At 45.1% G+C, this 22,712-nt stretch overlaps 1 protein-coding gene across 1 annotated transcript in view; it reads right to left on the bottom strand.

The window, feature by feature from the left end:
- wdr24 (WD repeat domain 24) overlaps positions 1 to 22,712 on the bottom strand; it is a 52,767-nt gene that overhangs the window by 12,782 nt on the left and 17,273 nt on the right. Inside the window, exons 8-16 of the mRNA XM_039776390.1 lie at positions 22,660 to 22,707; positions 22,459 to 22,582; positions 21,921 to 22,070; positions 20,598 to 20,723; positions 15,663 to 15,778; positions 14,319 to 14,477; positions 11,408 to 11,532; positions 3,820 to 3,961; positions 3,534 to 3,706 (exon numbers count right to left, since the gene is read on the bottom strand). Of these exons, the coding sequence (XP_039632324.1) occupies positions 3,534 to 3,706; positions 3,820 to 3,961; positions 11,408 to 11,532; positions 14,319 to 14,477; positions 15,663 to 15,778; positions 20,598 to 20,723; positions 21,921 to 22,070; positions 22,459 to 22,582; positions 22,660 to 22,707 (1,163 nt within the window). The remainder of the gene's footprint in view (positions 1 to 3,533; positions 3,707 to 3,819; positions 3,962 to 11,407; positions 11,533 to 14,318; positions 14,478 to 15,662; positions 15,779 to 20,597; positions 20,724 to 21,920; positions 22,071 to 22,458; positions 22,583 to 22,659; positions 22,708 to 22,712) is intronic.

Here is a 22,712-nt window from a genome sequence, read left to right as displayed (position 1 = left end):
TTCCAGAATGTCACGTATTATTCAAGGCTCACGTTTTTGTTAAGGTCAAGTTGTAATATGGTTTCTTCTATCGTTACTTTCCTGTTGGTATGGCAGCCCTGACCATATCTGAACATCTCTGTCTCATCGTCTATACCCTTCAATGATGCAAAGCACCGTCACTAGTGACGAATGAAATGGCTAACATTCAAACCACATGCAGTCTGAGACAGGGAGTTCAACTGACACCAAAACACAATTTGTCGGCGATTTCGTAATTGCAAAATGCATAACTCACTAAAGAATTTCTTGGGGTTTTACAGTTTTTTTTGGGTGTAAAACAAGGAATATCGCTAATGTACAGCCTCACTCACACTTGCATGTTCACCCGAGTTTTTTTCTGTGGCTGTGTTAAGCAAGTGATCGATACTACACGGGTAAAATCAGTTCAATTTATGTCTCTCGTTCAAATTATCGCGGAGGAGTGCAGTACGTTATTCAAAAATACAACATGCTGCAGTAAAACACAACATTGTGCACATTTCCGGGTTTCCGTCACAAGAAAACTCACCACGTGGAAAGTTACCAATGCCAAATCCCACCCCTCCCCCCACTGTTACTTAGCAACCTCCTCATCCCAGTTGAGGACGTGCACACTTCGTGAGATTTGTTTTTTCACTACACATCTTTATCTATACATATAAAGGAGAGTTGGGATCTGAGAGACTGTGTTTGTGTGTTTGTGGAGGGCCGGAGAGTTAAGGCGGGTGGGGGAGTCATGTGATCATCTCCCCTCCCGTTCACGTCATTTCATTCGCTTCATTTCGCTCCGAGCTGAGCTCCGCAGCTGACGCGGTCTTGCAGTTCTTTTTCCTTAGTGTTTAGTCCTCTCTCCTTTACTGATTTACTGTTTACTAGACGCAGTACTTACTGAATAATATTTTTTCCTTTAGAGTTTCTACTTAGTGTTTAGTAGACGCGGTGTGCCGGTGTTCCCGGCGGTGTTACGGTTTACTGTTACTTTCTACTTCGTTTTTGTACTTTAGTGTTTAGTACACTTTTACTTGATCTCATTTACTGTTGTTTTTTACTGTTGTTCCCGGCGGCGTTGCCGTTTTTCCCGTTTCTATTTTTATGTAGCATGTTCACGAATTAGTCATGGAGAAAATTTATATTGGCTCCAGGAGGACAACCCAAAAATGTTGTACATAAAGAAGCTCTAGAAGTCGCATGAAGATACATAATTATTCCAACTACAGGTGTTGCAGCGAAGCGCACGTGGTCTGCTAGTTTAAATACTAAATGACGGGCAGACCCACGCAGAATTAACGTATGAAATTGCTCCCATGGAGAAACCAAACGCCTTTCTTCTCGCGGGAGTAGCACGGTTTTCTCTTGAAGCGAAATGCATTTTATTTTACAAATGTTTTTGTGAAGAAAAACATGGAGGGTTTATTGCAAATTCAATTGTGCTCAAATTGTATCGCTAGAAATTCAACTTCACGTGAATTGTTTTCACTGTAAATTCAATTTGGCTGAAATTCTGTCCCTGCAAATTCAAATTTCACGTGAATTATCAGTACAAATTCATTTTTGCATGGATTTTGTCACTGCAAGTTCAATTTGGCTGAAATCGTGTTGCTGAAATTCAGCTTCGCGTGACTTGTGTCACTGCAAATTCAATTTTAGGCAAAACTTTTTATAGGAAATCCTTCACCACTTTATGAGTTCTTGGACTCATTTTGCGGATTTTTTTTTTTAAATCAAAATTCTAATCTACAGTTAGTTTGTTGATTCATGACTTGGTTTCAATTCTATAAATGTATTTGGATCATTTTTGCTGTCGTTTTATTGCTTTTAAACTCCATGGCATTTTATGGCCCTTATCGTTAGGAACCTTTCCACATTATTAGGGGTGTGTCCTCAGAGGTCATGACCTTTGTCAGCAATGCAACAGTTGTAAACAGTCATCGAAAAGTCTCATCTCATTTTCTGAAACTTTTTGTGGTGAGGGTTGAAGTGGCAGTAGGCCAAGCCGGTCAGCCCAGATCTCCCTGCCCACAGCTTCAGCTTCCACCTCTTCCTGGGGAATTCTCAGGCATTCCCAAGCCACCTGAGAGGAATGATCTCTCCAGCATGTTCTGGGTCTGCTGCAGGGTCATCCTTACGACTTGCCCAAACCCCCAAAGCAGGCCTCTCTTGATTTGGAGGATTCTGAGGCTCTCACGAATTGCTCAGTTTCTCTCCCTACCGCAGAGTGTCGGCCCAGCCACCTCATTTCCATCCATCCATCCATTTTCCAACCTGCCGAATCCAAACACAGGGTCACGGGGGTCTGCTGGAGCCAATCCCAGCCAACACAGGGCGCAAGGCAGGAAACAAACCCCAGGCAGGGTGCCAACCTACCACAGGGCGCACACACACACCAAGCACACACCAGGAACAATTTAGAATCGCCAATCCACCTAACCTGCATGTCTTTGGACTGTGGGAGGAAACCCAGGCAGACACGGGGAGAACATGCAAACTCCACGCAGGGAGGACCTGGGAAACGAACCCAGGTCTCCTAACTGCGAGGCAGCAGCGCTACCACTGCGCCACCGTGTCGCCCGCCACCTCATTTCTGTCGCTCGTATTCACAATCTCATTCTTTCAGTCATTATGCAAAGGTGAGGACAGAGATGGAGATTGGCTGGTAAACCGAGAGTTTTGTCTGTAGACTCAGTTCCTGTTTCACCACCTTGGACTGGCACAGCACCAACAGAACAGCTGATGCCACTCCAATCTAATTATCGATCTCCTGTTCCCTTTTTCCATAATTCAAGAACAAGATCCTGAAAAACGTCAACTCCTCCACTAATGGAAGTTGTCCCCCAACCCCACCTGGAGAGAACAATCCCCTCTTTTCTGAGAGAGAGAGGACCATGACCTCAGACATGGAGGTGCCAGTCCTCATCACAGACACTTCACTCTCAATTGTGCGCCGAAGGTCACAGTCAGACAAAGCAAAGGGGACGTCAAGATCTGCATAAAGCAACGACACCACCACTAGCCTCCCCAACTGGACACCCTCACTTCCTATCCCAATTTGCAGATTCAAAATGCCACCTCTTTCCGAGCCTTTAAATCTTTTTCTAATTTTTTGGATTCTCTGCTTTTTGACTTTTCACTTTTTTCTCACGGTTATTATTCAAATTAAATAAATATGCTGTAAATTATGTTTGGACCATCAAAGTCCACAGCTGAAGGTATCAGACTGTTTGGTTTCATTCTTTCTTAATGTGCTGTATCCCTCTATTCATTTATTCAGCCATCATGGAACCATCTTAATCCCATGCAAGACCATGTTGACAGAGCTGGGCACGAGCATAGGGGTCCCATGCTAATCTACAGTATGTATGTTGCGACTTCCCGTGTGGTTGTGTAGGGAGGGTCCCCAGTGCACTGCTTTGCCCGGGGGGCTATAATACTGTTAAGACGCCCCTGGGACAGAGACTGTGCCAGCCACATCAAACCATAATGGGGGTGCCAGTCCCTCATTGACCGACACTTACTGGACTTTATCCAGCGCCATTAATGCCTCCTTGGCCAGCTCTTGTGTGTCTTCCACCTGGTCTTGAAACCTTCTCCATGCCATCTTGTCCTCCATCAGGCAGCCCTCCACCACTGTGCGCAGCTCCCTCTCCTGAGACACCTGGCTCTGTAGCATTTCCACCTCCTCGCATTTCTGTCAAAGAGAGAGTCCATCAAGTCCTGCAGTTATTTACGGTTTCTGAAAAGATCGTGTACCATTAGAGCGCCCAGATAACCGTGGCAGATGGCATTTGATGGCATTATTACCTTGTGAAGCTGGATGGCCATTTCCTGCATCTTTGCTTCCAACTGGTCAGCGTAGGCCTGCTCGAGGGTGTCACTGGGAGGACGTGCACTACTGTGCCACCGGGCTATTGCAGAGGTCATCTTACGTTTAGGCCCAAAAAGTCTACAGGGAAGAAATGAGAATTCAGTCTCTATAAGCAGCTGTGGCGGACGGCCGGGACCCTTTATCACTAGATCTGGGGGAGCAGCCATGGGAGCCACGCTACGTCTCTCAGAACCTTTGTTGGCAGCCCCCTTGGGTTGCGTCGGGCCACTTTCAAGTAACACCCGAGCTCATCTTGGTTGGGCTCCATGGCCTCTACCAGGGGGGCTGCATAGGGCTGCATGGCTTAATGAGCCCGTCTGGGTGGGAGCGCAGCCAGAAGTAGGTCAACGAGCACCTCAGGGTGGGCTATAAGAGGAGCCTGCAGCCACTACTCAGGGCGCAGAGTTGGGAGGAGGAGGAGGACGAGAGGAGTGGAAGATAAAGAGTGCGATTTTCTTTGTGTGTGTTTTGAGGACTGTGTTGTGCCTGTGGGGTTCACGGGGAAGACGTGCCTCACAGGTGAAGAAAAAATAAATCTGTTTTGTTTATTTTACACGTGCCTCTGTTGGCAGTCTGTGTCGGGTCGGCGCCAACCAAACGCCAATATCACACAGCATTGAGGTACAGGATTGGCCTGGATTTCAGTTTCTTTATTTTCACGTTTTTATTTTCTTCTATTTGCATCACCCATCAACCTGTGCAGGGGATTACCGTAGTCTGACTGTGAAAAAGTAAGTGCACCCCATGAAATAATTTTTTCCTTATTTATTATAAGTAGGGATATCAATATTGGATGTTCCTTTGTGCAATTGTCTTCAGAGAAAGATGATAGACAAAACGATTAAAATTTGACATTGTTATAATTTATTCAGTGAAAAATGAACAAATATGGCATGTCCATCTGTGGAACAAGTAAGACCACCCCTTGGATCCAATGGCTGGTATTGCCCCTTCATTTTCTAGAACTGTCTAGCCTTCTCCGATTTAGACAGGGAGAAAGTTTTTCCCACTCCACCGTTCGGGATTCTATCAGTTGTGTGATGTTTGACGGGTGTCTTGCATGCACAGCTCATTTCAAATCCCACCACGGCATCTTGATGGGATTCAGATCCAGGCTTTGACTTGGCCATTCCAGAACTCTCCATTTCATTCTTTTCTGCCATTCCTTGGTGAATTTACCAGTATATTGGGGTCATTGTCATATCACAAGCAAATTTCCAACCACCTGACAGATGTTCTCACATTATCCTCAAGCGCCCTCTGGTACAATGAAGAATTCCTAGTGGATTTCATGATGCTGAGCTGCAAAGCAGCCACAATTCAGAACATTTCCACCATCATGCTTTACAGTTGGTACCAGGTGGGTCTTCTGGTCAAAAGCCATCTTTGGTTTTCACCAAATACAGTAAGTCTTCTATTACTATGGCCAAATAGCTCTATCATTGGGCTGTCTGACCAGAGCATATCCGAAGTCCTGGTCTTTGATTAGGTGTTTGTGGTCAAACGTTAGACTTGCCCAGATGTTCTTTCTGGTTTCCTCCTATCACAACTCCCATGTAGATTTAATTTGGGCAGAGTCTTTCTAATGGTAGACACGTGTGCTTTGACATCAGCAGTGGCATAAGCTACCTGGAGGTCTTGGGATGTAAAAAGACCTTTTTGTGACTGTGAAGTCACCAAGCTCTTCCGTACTGCCAGTGTGTGTCGATGAAGATTGCACGGCCGAGTGCCTGACTTTATGCGTCTGTTAACAATGAAACATCTGAACTCAATCATCTAGAGGAGCATCCACAGTCCACACAGTGTATGTCATAAAAGAAAAAAATATACATCATGGGGCGTACTGTGACTGTATACTCACTGATTATGATGCCAGAGAGTGCCAACATGTTGCACATTGACCAGACATGCAAGGAGGAACTGACCACCAACAGTGGCCGACACGTAATTACAATCCTAACATTTACCTCGGTCAGTTCATAACTTGTGCCCTTTCAGACACACAGTACCCAACTAATAAGCAACCCGCACTGGCACAAGTTCCGCAAAACTGCTGTACCTCTCAGTCCTCTCTATTACAAAAGGCACTATATAAAATAATGACGCACCGCACCATTGTAGCTTCTGTTGGAACGCACTCTGCTTTCTAAGCGTTAATGGCGGATATATGAGAAGTGCATCTAAAATCATGCAGCTCCCACCCAAACGTGTTGGCACATTTCTGATCGACAAACTGGCATACACAGGGGGTGTGAGGAAACTACAGAAATCCCAGTAGCCACTTGAAGCAGACCACTGGAGTTGAGGGCTCCACATCATTGGGGTCTTTTGCTCAGACTTTACCGTTTCAGTGGCTTTGGGCCACATAGTGCTTCACCCAGAGACCCATCATGGCACACCAGTATGGCACAACTCTCCAACCTGCTATATCCTAACTACAGGGTCACGGGGGTCTGCTGGAGCCAATCCCAGCCAACACAGGGCGCAAGGCAGGAAACAAACCCTGGGCAGGGCGCCAGCCCACCGCAGGGATGGCACAACTAAGTTTGTGTTTTTTTCTTTCTTAGCATGTAAGAGCAAACTCAGGCCTCGCTGCTTTCATGGCGGCCGGCGGTGCTCACGTCTCGCTGTTCCCGTTTCCCCAGCTGGCCTGGCAGCCCCTGGCGCCGAGTCAGCATATAGCGGAGTGCCGGGCGGGGGAGGGGTGCACGCTTTTAGAAGTTGCTGGCACTGCAAATGCTTTCTGACTTCTCCCTCTGTGCCATATCAGTACGCCACCTTGTGTCTGCAGCTGGCAAGACGCAGCTTCAGTGGCTACAGAAGGTACTCTGACCCTTCACTTCTTCACATTTTCTTACGTTGCAGTCTTGTGCTAAAATGACTTAAATTCCACACCACAGAATGACAAACGGGATTTTAGAAATTTCTGCAAATTTATTAAACTGAAGTATCTAACGGATACAAGTATCCAGGCCTTTTGCTATGACCCTTGGAGTCTGGCTCAGATGCATCCCATTCTACTGATCATCACTGAGATGTTTGGTGTCCACCTATGATCAATTCAGTTGATTAGGTAAGGCGCACACACAACTGCCTATAGAAGGTCCCACAGTTGAGCAAACGGCAGGCCATGAGGTCGAAGGAATTGCCTGCAGAGCTCAGAGACAGGAATGTGTTGCGGTGCTACAAACACTTCTGCAACATTGAAGGCTCCCAAGAGCATAGTGGCCTCCATAATTCTTAACTGGAGGAAGTTTGGAACGAGCACAGCTCTTCGTAGAGCTGACTGCCCTGCCAAACTGAACAAATTGGGGCGTGGAAGGGCCTAGCTGACCAAGAACCCGATGGTCACTCCAGAGAGAAACTTCCAGAAGGACAGCCACCACTCCAACACTCCATTAATCTGGGCAGAGTGGCCAGACAACACATGCAAGCCAGCTTGGAGTTTGCAAAAAGGAACCTAAAGGACTCTCAGGCTGCGAGACTGGCCTGAGGAAACCAAGATTGAGACGTCTGGCGTCACATCTGGAGGAAGCCAGGCACCGCTCATCACCTGCGCGAGATCATCATTCCAGTGGTGAAGCTTAGTGGTGGCAGCGACAGGGACTGGGAGACAAGTCAGGCTTGAGGGAATGGAGCGAAGTGCAGGTTGGGAGCATCCACTGGTACAACGCGTTGCTGCACCCAAAACAGCTTGGGATTCTGGTTGGCAACCCCCCCAGGCAGGCACGCGGTCCAGTCCCAACCACTGGAAATGCCCATCTATCTGCTGCAGCCAGGTGTTACGTGGACATTCCCCTTGGCCTGGTCCAGCCTCTCGAGTCCTCAATAATGAGGGTCCTGTGAGCCGGATCACCCTCGGGTAATCGCGCCACATGGCCATAGTGCCGTACTCCATGAGACTCCATGAGCAACACAAAGTCAAACCAACAGTACCCAAGGATTGTCCGAAGAGTCACAGTACTAAAGGAGACGAGTCTTTGTTTCAGGTCATTTTGGAGCGTCCATGTCTCCCAACCGCATAATAAAACAGGAAGCACCAGGGCTTTAAAGACTTGGACCTTCGTCCTTTTGCAGAGATATCAGGAGTGCCACACACCCCTTTCCAGCAACCTCATGACCCCCCATGCTCTCCCAATCTGTCTGCTGACTTCATAGGAAGAGTCACCAGAGACATGAATGTCACTGCCGATGTAACTAAACCTCTCGATGAGGTCGACACTCTCTCTGCCGACAGACACACTGCTGATGGCCGTGCCCACGAGGTCATTAAAGCCTGGCTCTTGGTTTTTATCAGGACACTCGCAAGCCCAGACACTCCATTGCCTCCGTGAAGATCACAGCATCGTCAGCAAGGTCGAGATCTGTGAATCATTCTTCACCAACAGAAACCCCACAGCCGCTGGACCCCACCACCCTGCCCAACACCCAGTCCATGCAAGCACTGAAAAGGGATATTCTGACGTAACGTTCACCAAGTGCTCTGAACCTCAGAACTGGGACAGGTTTCACCTTTCAGCAGGACACAAAGCAAAGACAGAAAAGGCGAGGTTTGGGGCCGACTCTGCGGAAGTCCTTGAGTGGCCCAGCTGGTGCCCAGACGTGAACCCAATCAAACATCTCTGGAGATCACTGAAAATGTCTGCCCACCAGCGTTCTCCCTTCATCTCGACAAGAGTTTGTGAGGATCTGCAGAGAGGAATGGCAGAAAATCCCCAAATCCTGGTGTGTGAGAAGCTGCCAAAAGGGGCTTCAACTAACTACTGAGTAAAAGGGTCTGCATACTTGTGTCAGGGTGCTATTTCAGTTGTTTATCACTCTCTCTCTATTTTTTTATATATATATATATACAGTAATGTGCAAAGGTTTAAAGCAGGTGTGAAAAACTGCTGTAAACAAAGAATGCTTTCAAAAATGGAAGTGTTAATCATTAATTTTCACCAATCAACAAAATGCAGTGAATGAACAAAAGAGAAATCTAAATCAAATCCATATTTGGTGTGACCACCCTTTGCCTTCAGAACAGCATCAGTTCTTCTAGGTACACTTGCACACAGTTTTTGAAGGAACTCGGCTGGTAGGTTGTTCCAGACATCTTGCAGGAGAACTAAGCACAGATCTTCTGTGGATGTAGTCTTCCTCACATCCTTCTGTCTCTTCATGTAATCCCAGACACACTCGATGATGTTGAGATCAGGGCTCTGTGGGGGCCATACCATCACTTCCAGGACTTCTTGTTCTTCTTTACGCTGAAGATAGTTCTTAATGACTTTGGCTGTATGTTTGGGGTCGTTGTCCTGGTGCAGAATAAATTTGGGGCCAATCATACGCCTCCCTGATGGTATTGCATGATGGGTAAGTATCTGCCTGTATTTCTCAGCATTGAGAACACCATTAATCCTGGCCAAATCTCCAACTCCATTTGCAGAAATGCAGCTCCAAACGTTCAAGGAACCTCCACCATGCTTCACTGTTGTCTGCAGACACTCATTAGTGTACTGCTCTCCAGCCCTTCGACGACCAAACTGCCTTCTGCTACAGCCAGATATTTCACACTTTGACTCATCAGTCCAGAGCACCTGCTGCCATTTTTCTGCACCCCAGTTCCATGTTTTCGTGCTTACTTGAGTCGCTTGGCCTTGTTTCCACGTTGGAGGTATGGCTTTTTGGCTGCAATTCTTCCATGAAGACCACTTCTGGCCAGACTTCTCCGGACAGTAGATGGGTGTACCTGCGTCCCACTGGTTTCTGCCAGTTCTGAGCTGATGGCACTGCTGGACATCTTCTGATATTGAAGGGTAATAAGCTTGATGTGTCTTTCATCTGCTGCACTAAGTTTCCTTGGCCGACCACCGCGTCTACGATCCTCAACGTTGCCCGTTTCTTTGTGCTTCTTCAAAAGAGCTTGAACAGCACATCTTGAAACCCCAGTCTGCTTTGAAATGTTTGTCTGGGAGAGACCTTGCTGATGCAGTAGAATTACCTTGTGACTTGCTGCTGTGCTCAATCTTGCCATGACATGAAACAGCATTTTTCACACCTGCCTAAAACTTGCACAGTACTGTATATATAAAAATTTTCTATTTGCTTGAACAATCCGGTTGATTTTGCGACTTTTCTCATTGTGCCAAGTATCAGAGTTCGTTTGAAGTACCGATTTATTTGCGCAAATCCGAGAGACATGCAGTGGGCCGAGGGGAGGGAGGCGGGACCCTCGCCACTGACGCGCCAGCCTCGGGGTGTGTACCTTACCTCCGCTCTGCTAGCGAACGAGACAACAACTTAACGGATTTAGATGCGGTATTTTCTAGAATTTGCTTGAACATTTCGGTTGATTTTGCAACTCCTCTCATCGCGCTAAGAATCACAGTTCGCTAGCAGAAACGACAGATTTGCGCTAATCCGAGACAGCGGCTGTAGGCCGAGGGGAGGAGGAAGTGTGACGTCAGGAGTGGGGAGCCAGGCAGGACCCTCCTCACTGCCCTGTTTCACTAATACGCTGGCGGAGCCGCAGGGGACAGCTAGTTTTTAATATATTTGCATAAATTTCTAACATTCGGTTTCCACTTTGCCATTCTGGTGTGGTGAGTGTAGCTTGATGAGGGGGAAAAATTAATTTAAATGATTGGACGCAACATAAAAAAATGTGTAAAAAGTGAGAGGGTCTGAAGACTTTCTGAATTTACAGTTATGTTGTGATTTGAAAAAGTTATCAATTAAACAAGCTAAAGCTCGATAAGTTTATCTTTTTTTTTTAAATATTTATTTAATCATCATTTTTTTTCGTTCTTGTGTTTATTTGTTCCGGTTACTTATTTACAGTCCATCAGTCAGTAAATTTTGACTTTACATAGCATCCTTCACAGAGCACGCCATCATAAGTTACTTTACAAATCAGACCAAAGTGCCAATGAGAACCGAAGAGTCAGACGGGCAGACAACCAAGGCCGCAACTCATGGCATCCGCCCATTTCTTTGGTAATCTGCCAAGACACGGGTTTACAACACGACGGTGTGCTGACTCAGGATGGGATGGTGAGAACTTTACTGAAAAGAATCAGGAGTTGAAACTTAAACCACAAATTCAAAACCAAAAACAAGTTCATTAACCAAGAAAAATGTACACCACAAGAATCACACACCCTGACCCTAACTACCGTAAACACGGATGACTCAGGAATGCACTCGCGCCAATGGAGTCATGAGTCGCATACTCCAGGATGGCTATGGGCAATGACTGGCCTGACTGTTCCAAAAATGGAGGCACCGTTAACCAAATGCTAAAAAAGTTCAGCTTTCTCAAAACAGCTGCTGGTGAGAGAAAGAGACACCAGAATCTGATTCCTTGGGTCAAAAGACCCCACAATCCCTTTATAGAAGTCCACAAAACTCCCCAGAACAGGCACAAATATTGATTACAACATAAGGACATGGAGAATGGGCAACAGTGGTAATGTTGGGAGCGCTATATAACGTAACTGATGTCCTTGTTTCTTATTCATCAACACTGGAAATGAAACTTACGTGATGCCCACTTCTTTTAGGTCATTCTCGGTGAGCGTGAGGAAGATCCGCAGGTCGATGTCTTGATCCTCCAGGAGGGCGAGATACTTCAAGAGGCCAATGGAGTCCAAAAACTCAGCCAGGTCCTATAAAATGATGGAGAAAATATCACCAAGCACATCTCAGCGGACCTGAAGTGAAGACGGCTAGGGGATCAGACGCACCAGACGCATCAGTCTTTGTAAGTCATAGTCAAGTGTGTAAATCACGTAAGGCCGGCGATATACTTAATGCTACGCAATGCAAGCAGTGTACTGTCTATATGTGTGCCCGTGCTGGAGGATTCCACCAGGTGGCAGTGTGCGAACCAAGGTTATTATAGTTAACGAAAACTAAAATCAAAACTGAAACTATTATTAAAAAAAAAAATATTTTCGTAAACTGAAATAAAATAATTAACAAAAATGAAACGAAAAATTAAAACTAAACGAAACTATTAAAGTAGCTGGAAAGACGAACTGAAATAAAATAATCATTTACTAAAATATTTTTAGCTTTCATTTTTGAATGAATATTGTTGCCATTAATCTTTAACCCTTGTAAGTTTTAACTTTTAAACAGAAAGTCATCTACCATGAGCCGCCCGCACATATTCATCCAGTGAAGAGAGTGAGCTGAATACGGGTGCATAAAGTGTGTGAAACAGAAAACGATTTACGTGCCGCCTTTCTTTGCGCTTGTTGTAGTGTTCTGATGTGGGATTTTACATATAACTTGATAAATGTTTTGTATGTCTTTATTTATAATTTAGGCAAGCCAAGTGGTGAGAGGTATTCGTGTTTGCACAACCCCCAACCCCCCCCCCTTTTTACAACTGACTCTTTGTAATTTTATGACAGGATCTTAAACCAGTTTGATCCCCCACTCAAAGCCAGGTTAGCTTAACATATGGTCTTGGGGGTTGCAGGTGTTAAATGTACTATTTCTCCCATTGGTCTGAGATATGGCTGTTTGGAATTGGCTGGTCTCAGAGGCCTTTAAGTACCATGATGTCCTATTGGTTCTAGGAATTGGAGAGAACATCTATAAATGTACTTGCTCAACCACATTCTCTCTCTGACCCACATATGATGAAGAAGCATCTCTCTTGCTAACCTGTGATGATGAAGACAACACAATGAAGAGCACAGCTCAGCAGCCATATTGAACAGACATGCGGCTGAAAGCTGAGCACCAACGATGCCTTAACTAGAGACATTAAGTAACTGCAAGTCTGAGTGCCACCTGAACTACACATCACCATTTAATCAGGTTGTATGGTTGCCAATATTCAAATGTACTTTGCACTTTGTTATTATTTATGAATATTATCAGTAATACATTATTTGATGTGTAACTTAACTCCTGCCTGTTTTTTTACTACATCTAATTGCCTGAGGTTATAGATATAGAAGGGAAGGTGGGGATGAGTTATATACAGTGATAAGTCTGTGAGATTAGGCATTCTAAGGCTACCTATTAATAATACAATATTAATAATACAATAGGTGAAAGTAGAGCAATATATATTACTCTACCAAGATAAAACATATATCAAGATGTAATTCAAACGGCTGGAATGAGAATGTGCTGGTCACCAAAACCTTTACCGTATGAATGGAAAAATCCCAAGTGAGTAACGTGACTCTTAGGTGACTGCTTTTTGTTGACACTTTGCACAGGAGAAATCAGTTTTACTTTCTCATATATGAAGTATTGAGTAAGTATAGTAATCATGAAAAAAGTCAACCTCGATATTTTGATGAATCTTGACGTTATAGACCTCCCAGAGTCCAAAAGTACCGTTTTTTAGGCATTATGTGTGTGCGTGTGGGTGAAAACACGATAACTGAAATACGCAACATAACGGGTGAAAATCAGCATTTGGTTGTTACACCACAATTGTAGTATTAGTATTAACTTTAGGGCCAAATCCATCACCCAGAAGTGGTACTTTACCCAAACACATACTCAATTTTTTTTTTTTATTTATGCAGCTGCAGAGTCCGATTTATTGTTTCCTACCTTGCGCCCTGTGTTGGCTGTAATTGGCTCCAGCAGACCCCTGTGACCCTGTAGTTAGGATATAGCAGGTTGGATGGATGTTCAATATATTATTAATTTAATTTGATTTGTTGTTGATGGTTCCTTAATGTACATAATATAAAAATATAATCATTGTCTTGCGGTTTACTCCTCAAATATCCATCCCAGGGCGGCACAGTGGCACAGTGGGTAGCGCTGCTGCCTCACACTTAGGAGACCTGTAGGTTCGCTTCCCAGGTCTTCCCTGCGTGGAGTTTGCATGTTCTCCCCGTGTCTGCGTGGGTTTCCTCCCACAGTCCAAAGACATGCAGGTTAGGTAATAATAATAATAATAATAATAATTCATTACATTAATATAGCGCTATTCTCAGTACTCAAAGCGCTATCCACATAGGTACACTGGCGATCCTAAATTGTCGCTAGTGTGTGCTTGGTGTGTGTGCCCTGTGGTGGGTTGGCACCCTGCCCAGGACTGGTTCCTGCCTTGCTCCCTGTGTTGGCTGGGATTGGCTCCAGCAGACCCCTGTGACCCTGTGTTCGGATTCAGCGGGTTGGAAAATGGATGGGTGGATGAAAGCAGAAGTCCATTTACCGTTATGGGTTCCAACTTAAGTTACACTTTATCTCCAAACTTAAACCAGAGGTGTGTCTTAAATTCATATTTTATTTCATTGTCACACCTCCGACTTCATACCACCAGTTCAAACAATGTGTTTCTGCACTGCAGTTTAATAAACCTTTGGTTACCTGACATGTACTTTTGCTGCCAACTTTACATTACGGAACCTGCTTATTCTGTCTTGATCCTCAGTGTTGGTCGGATGCTCTGTAATGGCGCACCACCTACCTTGGGTCCGGTGTATGCAGGCAGCTGTGCCACGGGAGCGTAAGCCTCCGAGTTTGTTTTGTTGAACGCCTGCACGTTGTCAGAACAGCAGCGACTCTTCCCTTTGTTGTACGTCTTATTTTGCCGGCGCCCAACCGTTTGCTTTGCTTGGTCTGAATCCTGCAAAAAAAAAAAAGTTTCAGGAACTCGAGAACTGAACTTCGTTTTGCTTCTCTGTCTGTTATGCTTAAACTCGGTCTAGTGGTAGAGTCTGAAGGAAATTATAATCAGATTTTAATACAAATTATATTAATAATTTGAGTGGAGAATTAATGAATAATCAGCAGCGTAAGTCCTGGGATGAACCTGAATGCTCTTCGAGTGTCGCTGGCTGCCTCTACGTCTTTGTTGCGTTGTGCTGACCAGAACTGCACACAATACTCCAGATGTGGTCTCACTAGTGGGTTACACAGTCTGAGCATAACGTCCCTCGATTTCTAGTCAACAGTTTTTATAATAAAACAGAGATCTGAGTCACGTCAATTAAAACAAAGGCAAAACAAGTGAATCAGCAGCAAAAACGGCTCACTAATTAAGAAGATGGTTAGAATGAAAACCTGCAGCCACTGTGGCCCACTAGGACCAGAGTTCGACACCCCTGGCTTAAACTGTAAAGGCTCAGCTCTTTTAATCTTTCCTCATAACTCATCCCCTGTAGCCCTGAATCAGCCTAGTCGCTCTTCTCTGGACCTTCTCTACTGCTGCTATGTCCTTTTAGTAACCTGGACCCCAAAACTGCACCCAGTACTCCAGATGAGGCCTCACCAGTGTGTTATAAAGACTGAGCAGAACCTCCTGTGACTTGTACTCCACACATCAAGGCGCTATATAACCTGACAGTCTGTTTAATGGCTTCTCAACACCGTCTGGAAGTCCACTAGGACTCCTAAATCCTTCTCATAACGTGATACTTTCAATTTTCAGACCTCCCATTGTCTATTCAAACCTCACATTTAAAATTCCTACGTGTAAAACTTTACATCTACTGCCTAAGCCCAAGTGCTGTCCTAAACCCTCTCTGATGGCCCCGTCCTCCTCTTCTCTGCACTCTTTGTCTCCTGTCGGTTAACCAACTTGGGATCCAGTTATGCAGGTTACCTCCGAGTATTGCAGTTTCTAGTTTCTAAAGTAATCTTCAGTGTGGAACAGGAGCAAAAGGCTTTTTGAAAGTCTAAGCAATATATCTCGCATGTTTTGCTTTTGTCAACTATTACAAATGCCTTTGAACTTTTTTTTTTGTCTGGCTTTCTCCTTGTAGATTAGAATGTCCACTTTGTAAAATCAGGTCAGTAATGGAGTATTTACCTCATTGCTCTCCAGCGAGGCGTCTCGGCTCCTACCCAGCAATTGGGGGATTCCCTCACTGCTGCTGCTGCTGCTCCTCATTGTTGGCATGTCGTTCTCAAAGAACGGGCTGTCACCTACAAAGGCCAAACACAAGACAGAGAGCTAAAAGACAGTTGGAGAGGAATATAGAAGATAAGGCGAAAGAAGACCCTAAGAGATTCTTTCAGTATTTAAGTAGTAAAAGAACAGTCAAGGAGGAGGTCAAGTGCATCAGAAATAGTAAAGGGGAATTAAAAGATACAGACAATGAAATAGCGGATGCCCTAAACTTACATTTTTCTGAGGTGTTCGAAAGTGAGCAAGTGGATAACCTCCCAGAGGTAACAGGGACTACTAAGGAGGTACTGAGGGATTTGGTAATTGTAGAGGAAGAAGTGCTGCTCAGATTAAATAAGATGAAATCAAACAAATCACCAGAACCAGATAATACTTACCCTTGAGTTTTTAAGGAGGCTAGTGAGTACAGATATAAACCCTTGACACATATTTTTAGGAAGTCACTGCACACTGGAGAGATTCCAAAGGACAGGAAAATGGAAAATACTATCCCATTATATAAAAAGGGTGACAGGGCAGATCCAGGCAGCTATTGGCCAGTAAGCTTAACATGCATCACAGGGAAATTAATGGAAGGAATTATTAAGGATAAGATTGAGCAACACCTGGCAAGGACAGAAATTATTAGGAACAGTCAGCATGGGATCAGAAGAGGGAGGTCGTGTTTTACTAACATGTTGGAATTCTATGAGGAGGCAACAAAAGGATACGATCAAAGTGGAGCAGATGATGTTATTTATCTTGATTTTCAGAAAGCATTTAATGAGGTGCCACATGAGAGGTTGGGCATCAAGTTAAAAGAAGTGGAAGTTCAGGGTGATGTTTTTAGATGGGTGCAGAATTGGCTCAGACACAGGAAGGAGAGGGTGATGGTGTGAGGAACCTCATCAGAATTGGCCGATGTTAAGAGTGGCGTTCCACAGGAGTCCGTGCTAGGGTTGCTGCTATTTTTAATATACAGTATATAAATGATTTATACAAGAATATAAGTAACAAGCTGGTTAAGTTTGCAGATGATACCAAGATAGGTGGATTAGCAGATAATTTGGAATCCGTTATATGATTACAGAAGGACTTGGATGGTATACAGACTTGGGCAGATTTGTGACAGATGAAATTTAATGTCAGTAAATGTAAAGTATTACACATAGGAAGTAAAAATGTGAGGTTTGAATACACAATGGGTGGTCAGAAAATCGAGAGTACACCTTATGAGAAGGATTTAGTAGTTATAGTGGAATCTAACCTATCAACTTCCAGACAGTGTTCAGAAGCCATTAAACAGACTGTCAGGTTATATAGCGCCTTGATGTGTGGAGTACAAGTCCAAGGAGGTTCTGCTCAATCTTTATAACACACTGGTGAGGCCTCATCTTGAGTACTGTGTGCAGTTTTAGTCTCCAGGCTACAAAAAGGACATAACAGCACTAGAGAAGGTCCAGAGAAGAGCGACGAGGCTGATTCAGAGCTACAGGGGATGAGTTATGAGGAAAGATTAAAAGAGCTGAGCCTTTACAGTTTAAGCAAAAAAAGATTAAGAGGAGACATGATTGAAGTGTTTAAAATTATGAAGGTAATTAGTACAGTGGATCGAGACTGTTATTTTAAAATGAGTTCATCAAGAACATGGGGACACAGTCAGAAACTTGTTAAGGGTAAATTTCGCACAAACATTAGGAAGTTTTTCTTTACACAAAGAACGATAGACACTTGGAATAAGCGACCAAGTAGTGTGGTAGACAGTAGGACATTAGGGACTTTCAAAACTCGACTTGATGTTTTCTTGGAGGAAACAAGTGGATAGGACTGGCGAGGTTTGTTGGGCTGAATGGCCTGTTCTCATCTAGAGTGTTCTAATTTATAAATTTATAGTCTGTAAGGACGACTTTCTTCTTGAGATGCTAATCTGTTTTTGTTCTAGAGTTGCAGTACTTTACGTTTTACTTGGAACAGTGTAGCACGTCAATTCATCTCCGGGCATCAAAATTGTGTTATCAGATGATCAGATAGTCAAGAAGTGGTCAAGGCCCAAGTTTGATCCCCTGCCTGGACAGATTCTGTGAGATGCTGCATCTTCTCCATATGCCCCTATGGCTACTCAGACTTTGAAGACAAAAATTTGCAACTCAGGATGAGGACCAAGCGCAATTAAGACTGAAGCCAGGCAACACTTTCTCACACAAAGAGGGGGCCTGGACAAGATGGGAGCTTGCAACAAAGAGAAACCTCACATGGAATGACTTGTGGCAGATGGCGCCACACCAAGGGAAATTCTTGTCCTCTTGGTCCTCGTGCCCAAGGAAGGGAACGCTGAAGCACATTCTCAGCTGCTGTCCAAGTGCTTTAGTGGAAGGTTGGCTCAACATCAAGTCGAGTTTTGAAAGTCCCTGAAGTCTTCCTGTCTGCCACACTACTTGGTAGCTTATTCTAAGCCCAAAGGAAGAATGGATAGAAGAGGCCTCAGAGAAGAAAAGGGGAAGAAAGTATGAAGACCTCCTCCGCAACTGCCATTCTAAAGCAAAGTGTCGCCCAGTAGAGGTGGGGTGTTGGGGTCTTACATGTGTCACACACGTACACATGGGAGGCAGCTAAAGGGCCTGAATGACGGTAATGGTAGTTCCACACCAGACCAGGGGGCGGCGAGGTGCACAGACTTTCTCTCTCGATCCTCTGCAGACCATCTAAGGCAGGGGTTCCCAAACTTTTCAGCTCACGACCTCCAAAATAACCGTGCCAGTGACTCGTGACCCCCACTATCCTCGGAAGTGGTTAAAATATACAAATGTTGCGCTCAACGGTGCACATGCGCCAACAGGCCTATCCAAACAAGAGCATGACAACACGAAAGAACACAACGCTCTAACAACCATTTAACTTTTTAAAAAATTGTTATTTACTCATTTGTTTAATTTCAACAAAACACCTCACCGAATGAGATGGGTGGGCACAATGCTTGGAGCACAGCAAGTCCATTCTTGGGTTAATTTTGGAGACTGCGACTCGGAGATCATCCTCCAAGTTCAGTCGTGACCTGTATTTATTTTTAATGTATATGAGTGCCGAAAAAGTCTTTTCGCACAAGTAGGTAGTGCAAAACACCATCAGTACATCCATAGCCATGTCGGAGATACGCTGGGCAACAGTCCCGTTAGACAGCAGCACTGATTCTAGCTCACGGGTTAGTTTATCCCCATGCATAGCCCGACTTATAGGTGTAGCAGCGGGTTTAATGAGGGTTTCCCCGATCGTGTGTGGCTTTTTTGCCTGTGCAATTAAATATGCCACCTCATATGATGCCTGTTGAGCTTTTGCAGGGATTGTTTGTTTAGTTAGGACTTTCTTTTGGCCTTGTAACTCTCGCTCCTTTCGCTGGAAAAAATCTACTGGTTTAGTAACAAGAGAGGGGTGCTTAGTTTTCAAATGTCGTAGCATTTTTACAGGCTTTAGGCTTTCATGTGCAAGCACCTCAGTGCACACCACACATTGGGGATGCTGTACGTTACTGACGATGATGCATGTGAATCCATACTGGATAAATTCCTCTCGATAATTTCGACTCTTGGAGTAAGGCTGAGCCGACTGTTTATGGATGTCCTCTTTACGCACACTCCTCGTACCCGAGGACGATGGGCTTTCTGACGGTGGTGCTTCTCCGCTTTCCTCCGCTGGCCTATCTGCGTTGTCATTGGTCGATATTAACCAACGTTTCATTTCAACAAAAATAATATCCTAAGCATAAAGCGATGAAAATTACCTACACGTTACGTACACATGTTGGAATGTTTAACATGGTGCTGTAAATTGACGTGCTGCAACTGACGCCATTGATGTGTCGTTAAACTGTCGTAATCACCTCAGGGGTCGCGAACGAACGGAAAGAAATTTGAAAGGCTGATGGCTTTTTAATTTGCATGTTTTTTTAAATGTAACTATTAACTACTACTTTATGTCTTTTGTTAGTTATGGATAAAATGTTATTTCTAAAAAATTAAATTAATTAATTTCTAAAAATTGGATTTCTTGGGAATCATCTCACCCCCCAATGTCTCGCGACCCTACTTTGGGAACCACTGATCTAAGGGAAAACCCGCAGGCTTCCGGTCCTGATGACGTCACTTCCGTTTCCTGTGTCGATGACAATGCCACTTCCCTGCCCTGATGACGTCACCTCCAGTTCCGATGCCAGCGATGACGTCACTTCCGTTTTCTGTGTCGATGACAATGCCACTTTCCTGCCCTGATGACGTCATTTCCAGTTTCGGTGCCAGCGATGACGTCACTTCCGGTTTTGCAGCCAATAAGGACATCACTTCCGGTCTCAGCCTTTAAAGTCGCCATCTTTACACCTCTAAATCAGTTCTGTTTTGGACTTTGCGTGAACAACATTATGACAAATTTACCCATTTGCAGCCAGGGTGTAATATACAGGTGGCTGCCCCAAACCTTTTTTGATGTTTCCTGGTAATTCTTGTTGCACATGAAAGTCTCTCAGTAAGGACTTTTGGCATTACAGGAATAAAGGAGAGAAGAGCTATCACTACCATGATGGAGTCAGCTAAGAAAGCCTCACGGTGGCTTTGCATGAAGAGGGCAGATCCATGGATTACTGCTGGGAGGACTGGGAGCAGATATATGATATTCAAAACCCCTAAAACACACAGGGACCCCAGATGATGCTTCTAGAATAACATACCATGGGCCATGGCAAACAGGATTGTGTCATGGAGTTAGAGTGCAGATGTTGACAGCTTCTAAAAAAATATCTGGATGAGACATTGGGACAACTGACCGATCAAGATGAATAACAGGGGTCTAAGGGGGCAAGCAATGCGATACCTTGGCTGCTGTTGCTGTCCACATCTTGCTCGTTGATGGGCGAGGTGACGTCACGGTTCCGAAACCCTCCAGGATGATCACTGGCATCTCTGAATGTCACATAGCCCGGTGGCATCACAGCAGAGTCTAAAAAGCAAGTGAGGCGACAGCTGAATTTCAGGCACCATTAGAGCAAAAATAAACATCTGGACGACCAAACGAAGCAGAACTGAGCAGACAGTGAAATCCATGGATGACGGGAATGGACGTTTTTAGTGATGGACACCTTACAGTTCTGAAATGGAGATTTAAAATGCAAAGACCATGCTAGAACCATCCGGAACAAGCAGCAAAGTCTTGTCCTGCTTATACACTGGGTGGTGGGGGCCTGTGATTTATGGTACAAGGGGGCACCGGCAGGTTGGCCAGTAGTGGGGGCAGAACGTTATACACACTGCACAACCAAAAAAGCGTCCGCTTTGGAGAACCGAAATAAAAGCTGAATGCATGATTTGCAGAGCTAGGACACCTGCATTTAACAGACAACATAGCAAATGCTGAAAGTGAGACCTTTTTTGGAAACATATCTGCTCATTTTGAATTTGATGCCAGCAAGACGTTTCCAAAATGTTGGGATGGGGCAACAAAAGACTGGAAACGTTGTGTAATGCTAAAATAAAAAAAACAGCTGGCGGAACATCTCACAAGTGACGAGGCAGGCTGAATGTCTCGCTATGTGACCCTGAGGAAGTGGCCTCGCCTGCCAGGGCACAAACCTGCCCACAGATCTCCGTTATTTCCTCAAGTCCCCTCTGACGCAGCTATCATTTCGTCACGTATCAAACAGGTCTTTGAATCATTTCATTGCGTCGTTTAAAAATCATCTCAGTCCCCTAGCTGCAACCCCCAGACGGAGGTGCAGTGGTCTACACCACAGGCATTGCTTCAGTCACCAAAGAGGACTCATTTTATGTGTCTCCACACAAGCCAGGGGGGTGACTTATGAGCAATATTCCAATAATTGGACTGTGCAAGAGAGAGAGACAGAGCGAGAGTGTGTGTGGACCCCTAGTACCAAATCACAAGTCTCACGGTGACACAAATACAGAAAGTCATGATCCACAACCTGCAGTGGGCTGGCACCCTGCCCGGGGTTTGTTTCCTGCCTTGCACCCTGTGTTGGCTGGGATTGGCTCCAGCAGACCCCCGTGACCCTGTAGTTAGGATATAGCGGGTTGGATGGATGATCTACAACACACAGCCTGCAAACAGGCGCTCCATCTTCATGTGAGAAATGACAAATGAGTCTATGCAATGGAGAAGTGTCAAAGGGGATTTTGTTACCGTACTGCTTGGTACTCGGGCCCACTCGGAATTTAGCAATGGCTTGTGGTCCGTCATGAATGCTTGGCCCCCTGCTTTTGGTCCGGCTGCTGCGGGGCCTGTGTGGAGCGGAGTCGGAATCTTCGGAGGAGCTGAGGTCATCAAAATGCCCTGAAATACATGGAGACGACAATTAAAACCACAGTTCGAGTCATGTGAAGTGAACAGGTGGCAGAGGCGTCCATGAACTGCACGGCGCGATGAACTCGATTTTCAGTAAAGGCTGTGAGGTGGTTTGACGGCGGGTGTGTTAAATTTAAGAAGTGACAAAGAAACGTGAAACTACAAATTAGCAGCCGGTTTGATGCTTTCTGCTATGAGGTGTGCCCATTGGGTCCACGCATTCACTAACAGTCACCTCCAGTGGCCATACCCCAAGTCGATGGCCCACCCGTGTGTGTTCACCTCCAAAGCCTTGGACGCCACCGACACCCCCTCACCATGGACCTGAAATGAGACGGCCCCGGGGTCCACGTGACCAAAGCCCACTTTTCAATACCCAGCCTGGGACGGCTCTGCACCACATGCATGTCAATGAGGCTGGCGATCTTGGTGTGTCCATACATCATGGCCAGGGCCCGTGCGGTCTCTCCTTTGGAATTCCTCTCGTCCACCTTCACACCCTAAAATAATAACAAGTTTTATTCATTTTTCTTTTCCTTCTTTTACAACATGTCTGTTGACACTGGGGAAAACTTACATGTTCAAGAAGATACTGCACGATGATCTCATGGCCAGAAGCGGCGGCCTCCA

The sequence above is a fragment of the Polypterus senegalus genome, chromosome 13 (genome assembly GCF_016835505.1).
Source record: "Polypterus senegalus isolate Bchr_013 chromosome 13, ASM1683550v1, whole genome shotgun sequence".
NCBI classification, from domain to species: domain Eukaryota; kingdom Metazoa; phylum Chordata; class Cladistia; order Polypteriformes; family Polypteridae; genus Polypterus; species Polypterus senegalus.
The sequence above is the reverse complement of the archived record's forward strand: the minus strand, read 5'-3'. Positions and strand labels throughout refer to the sequence as shown.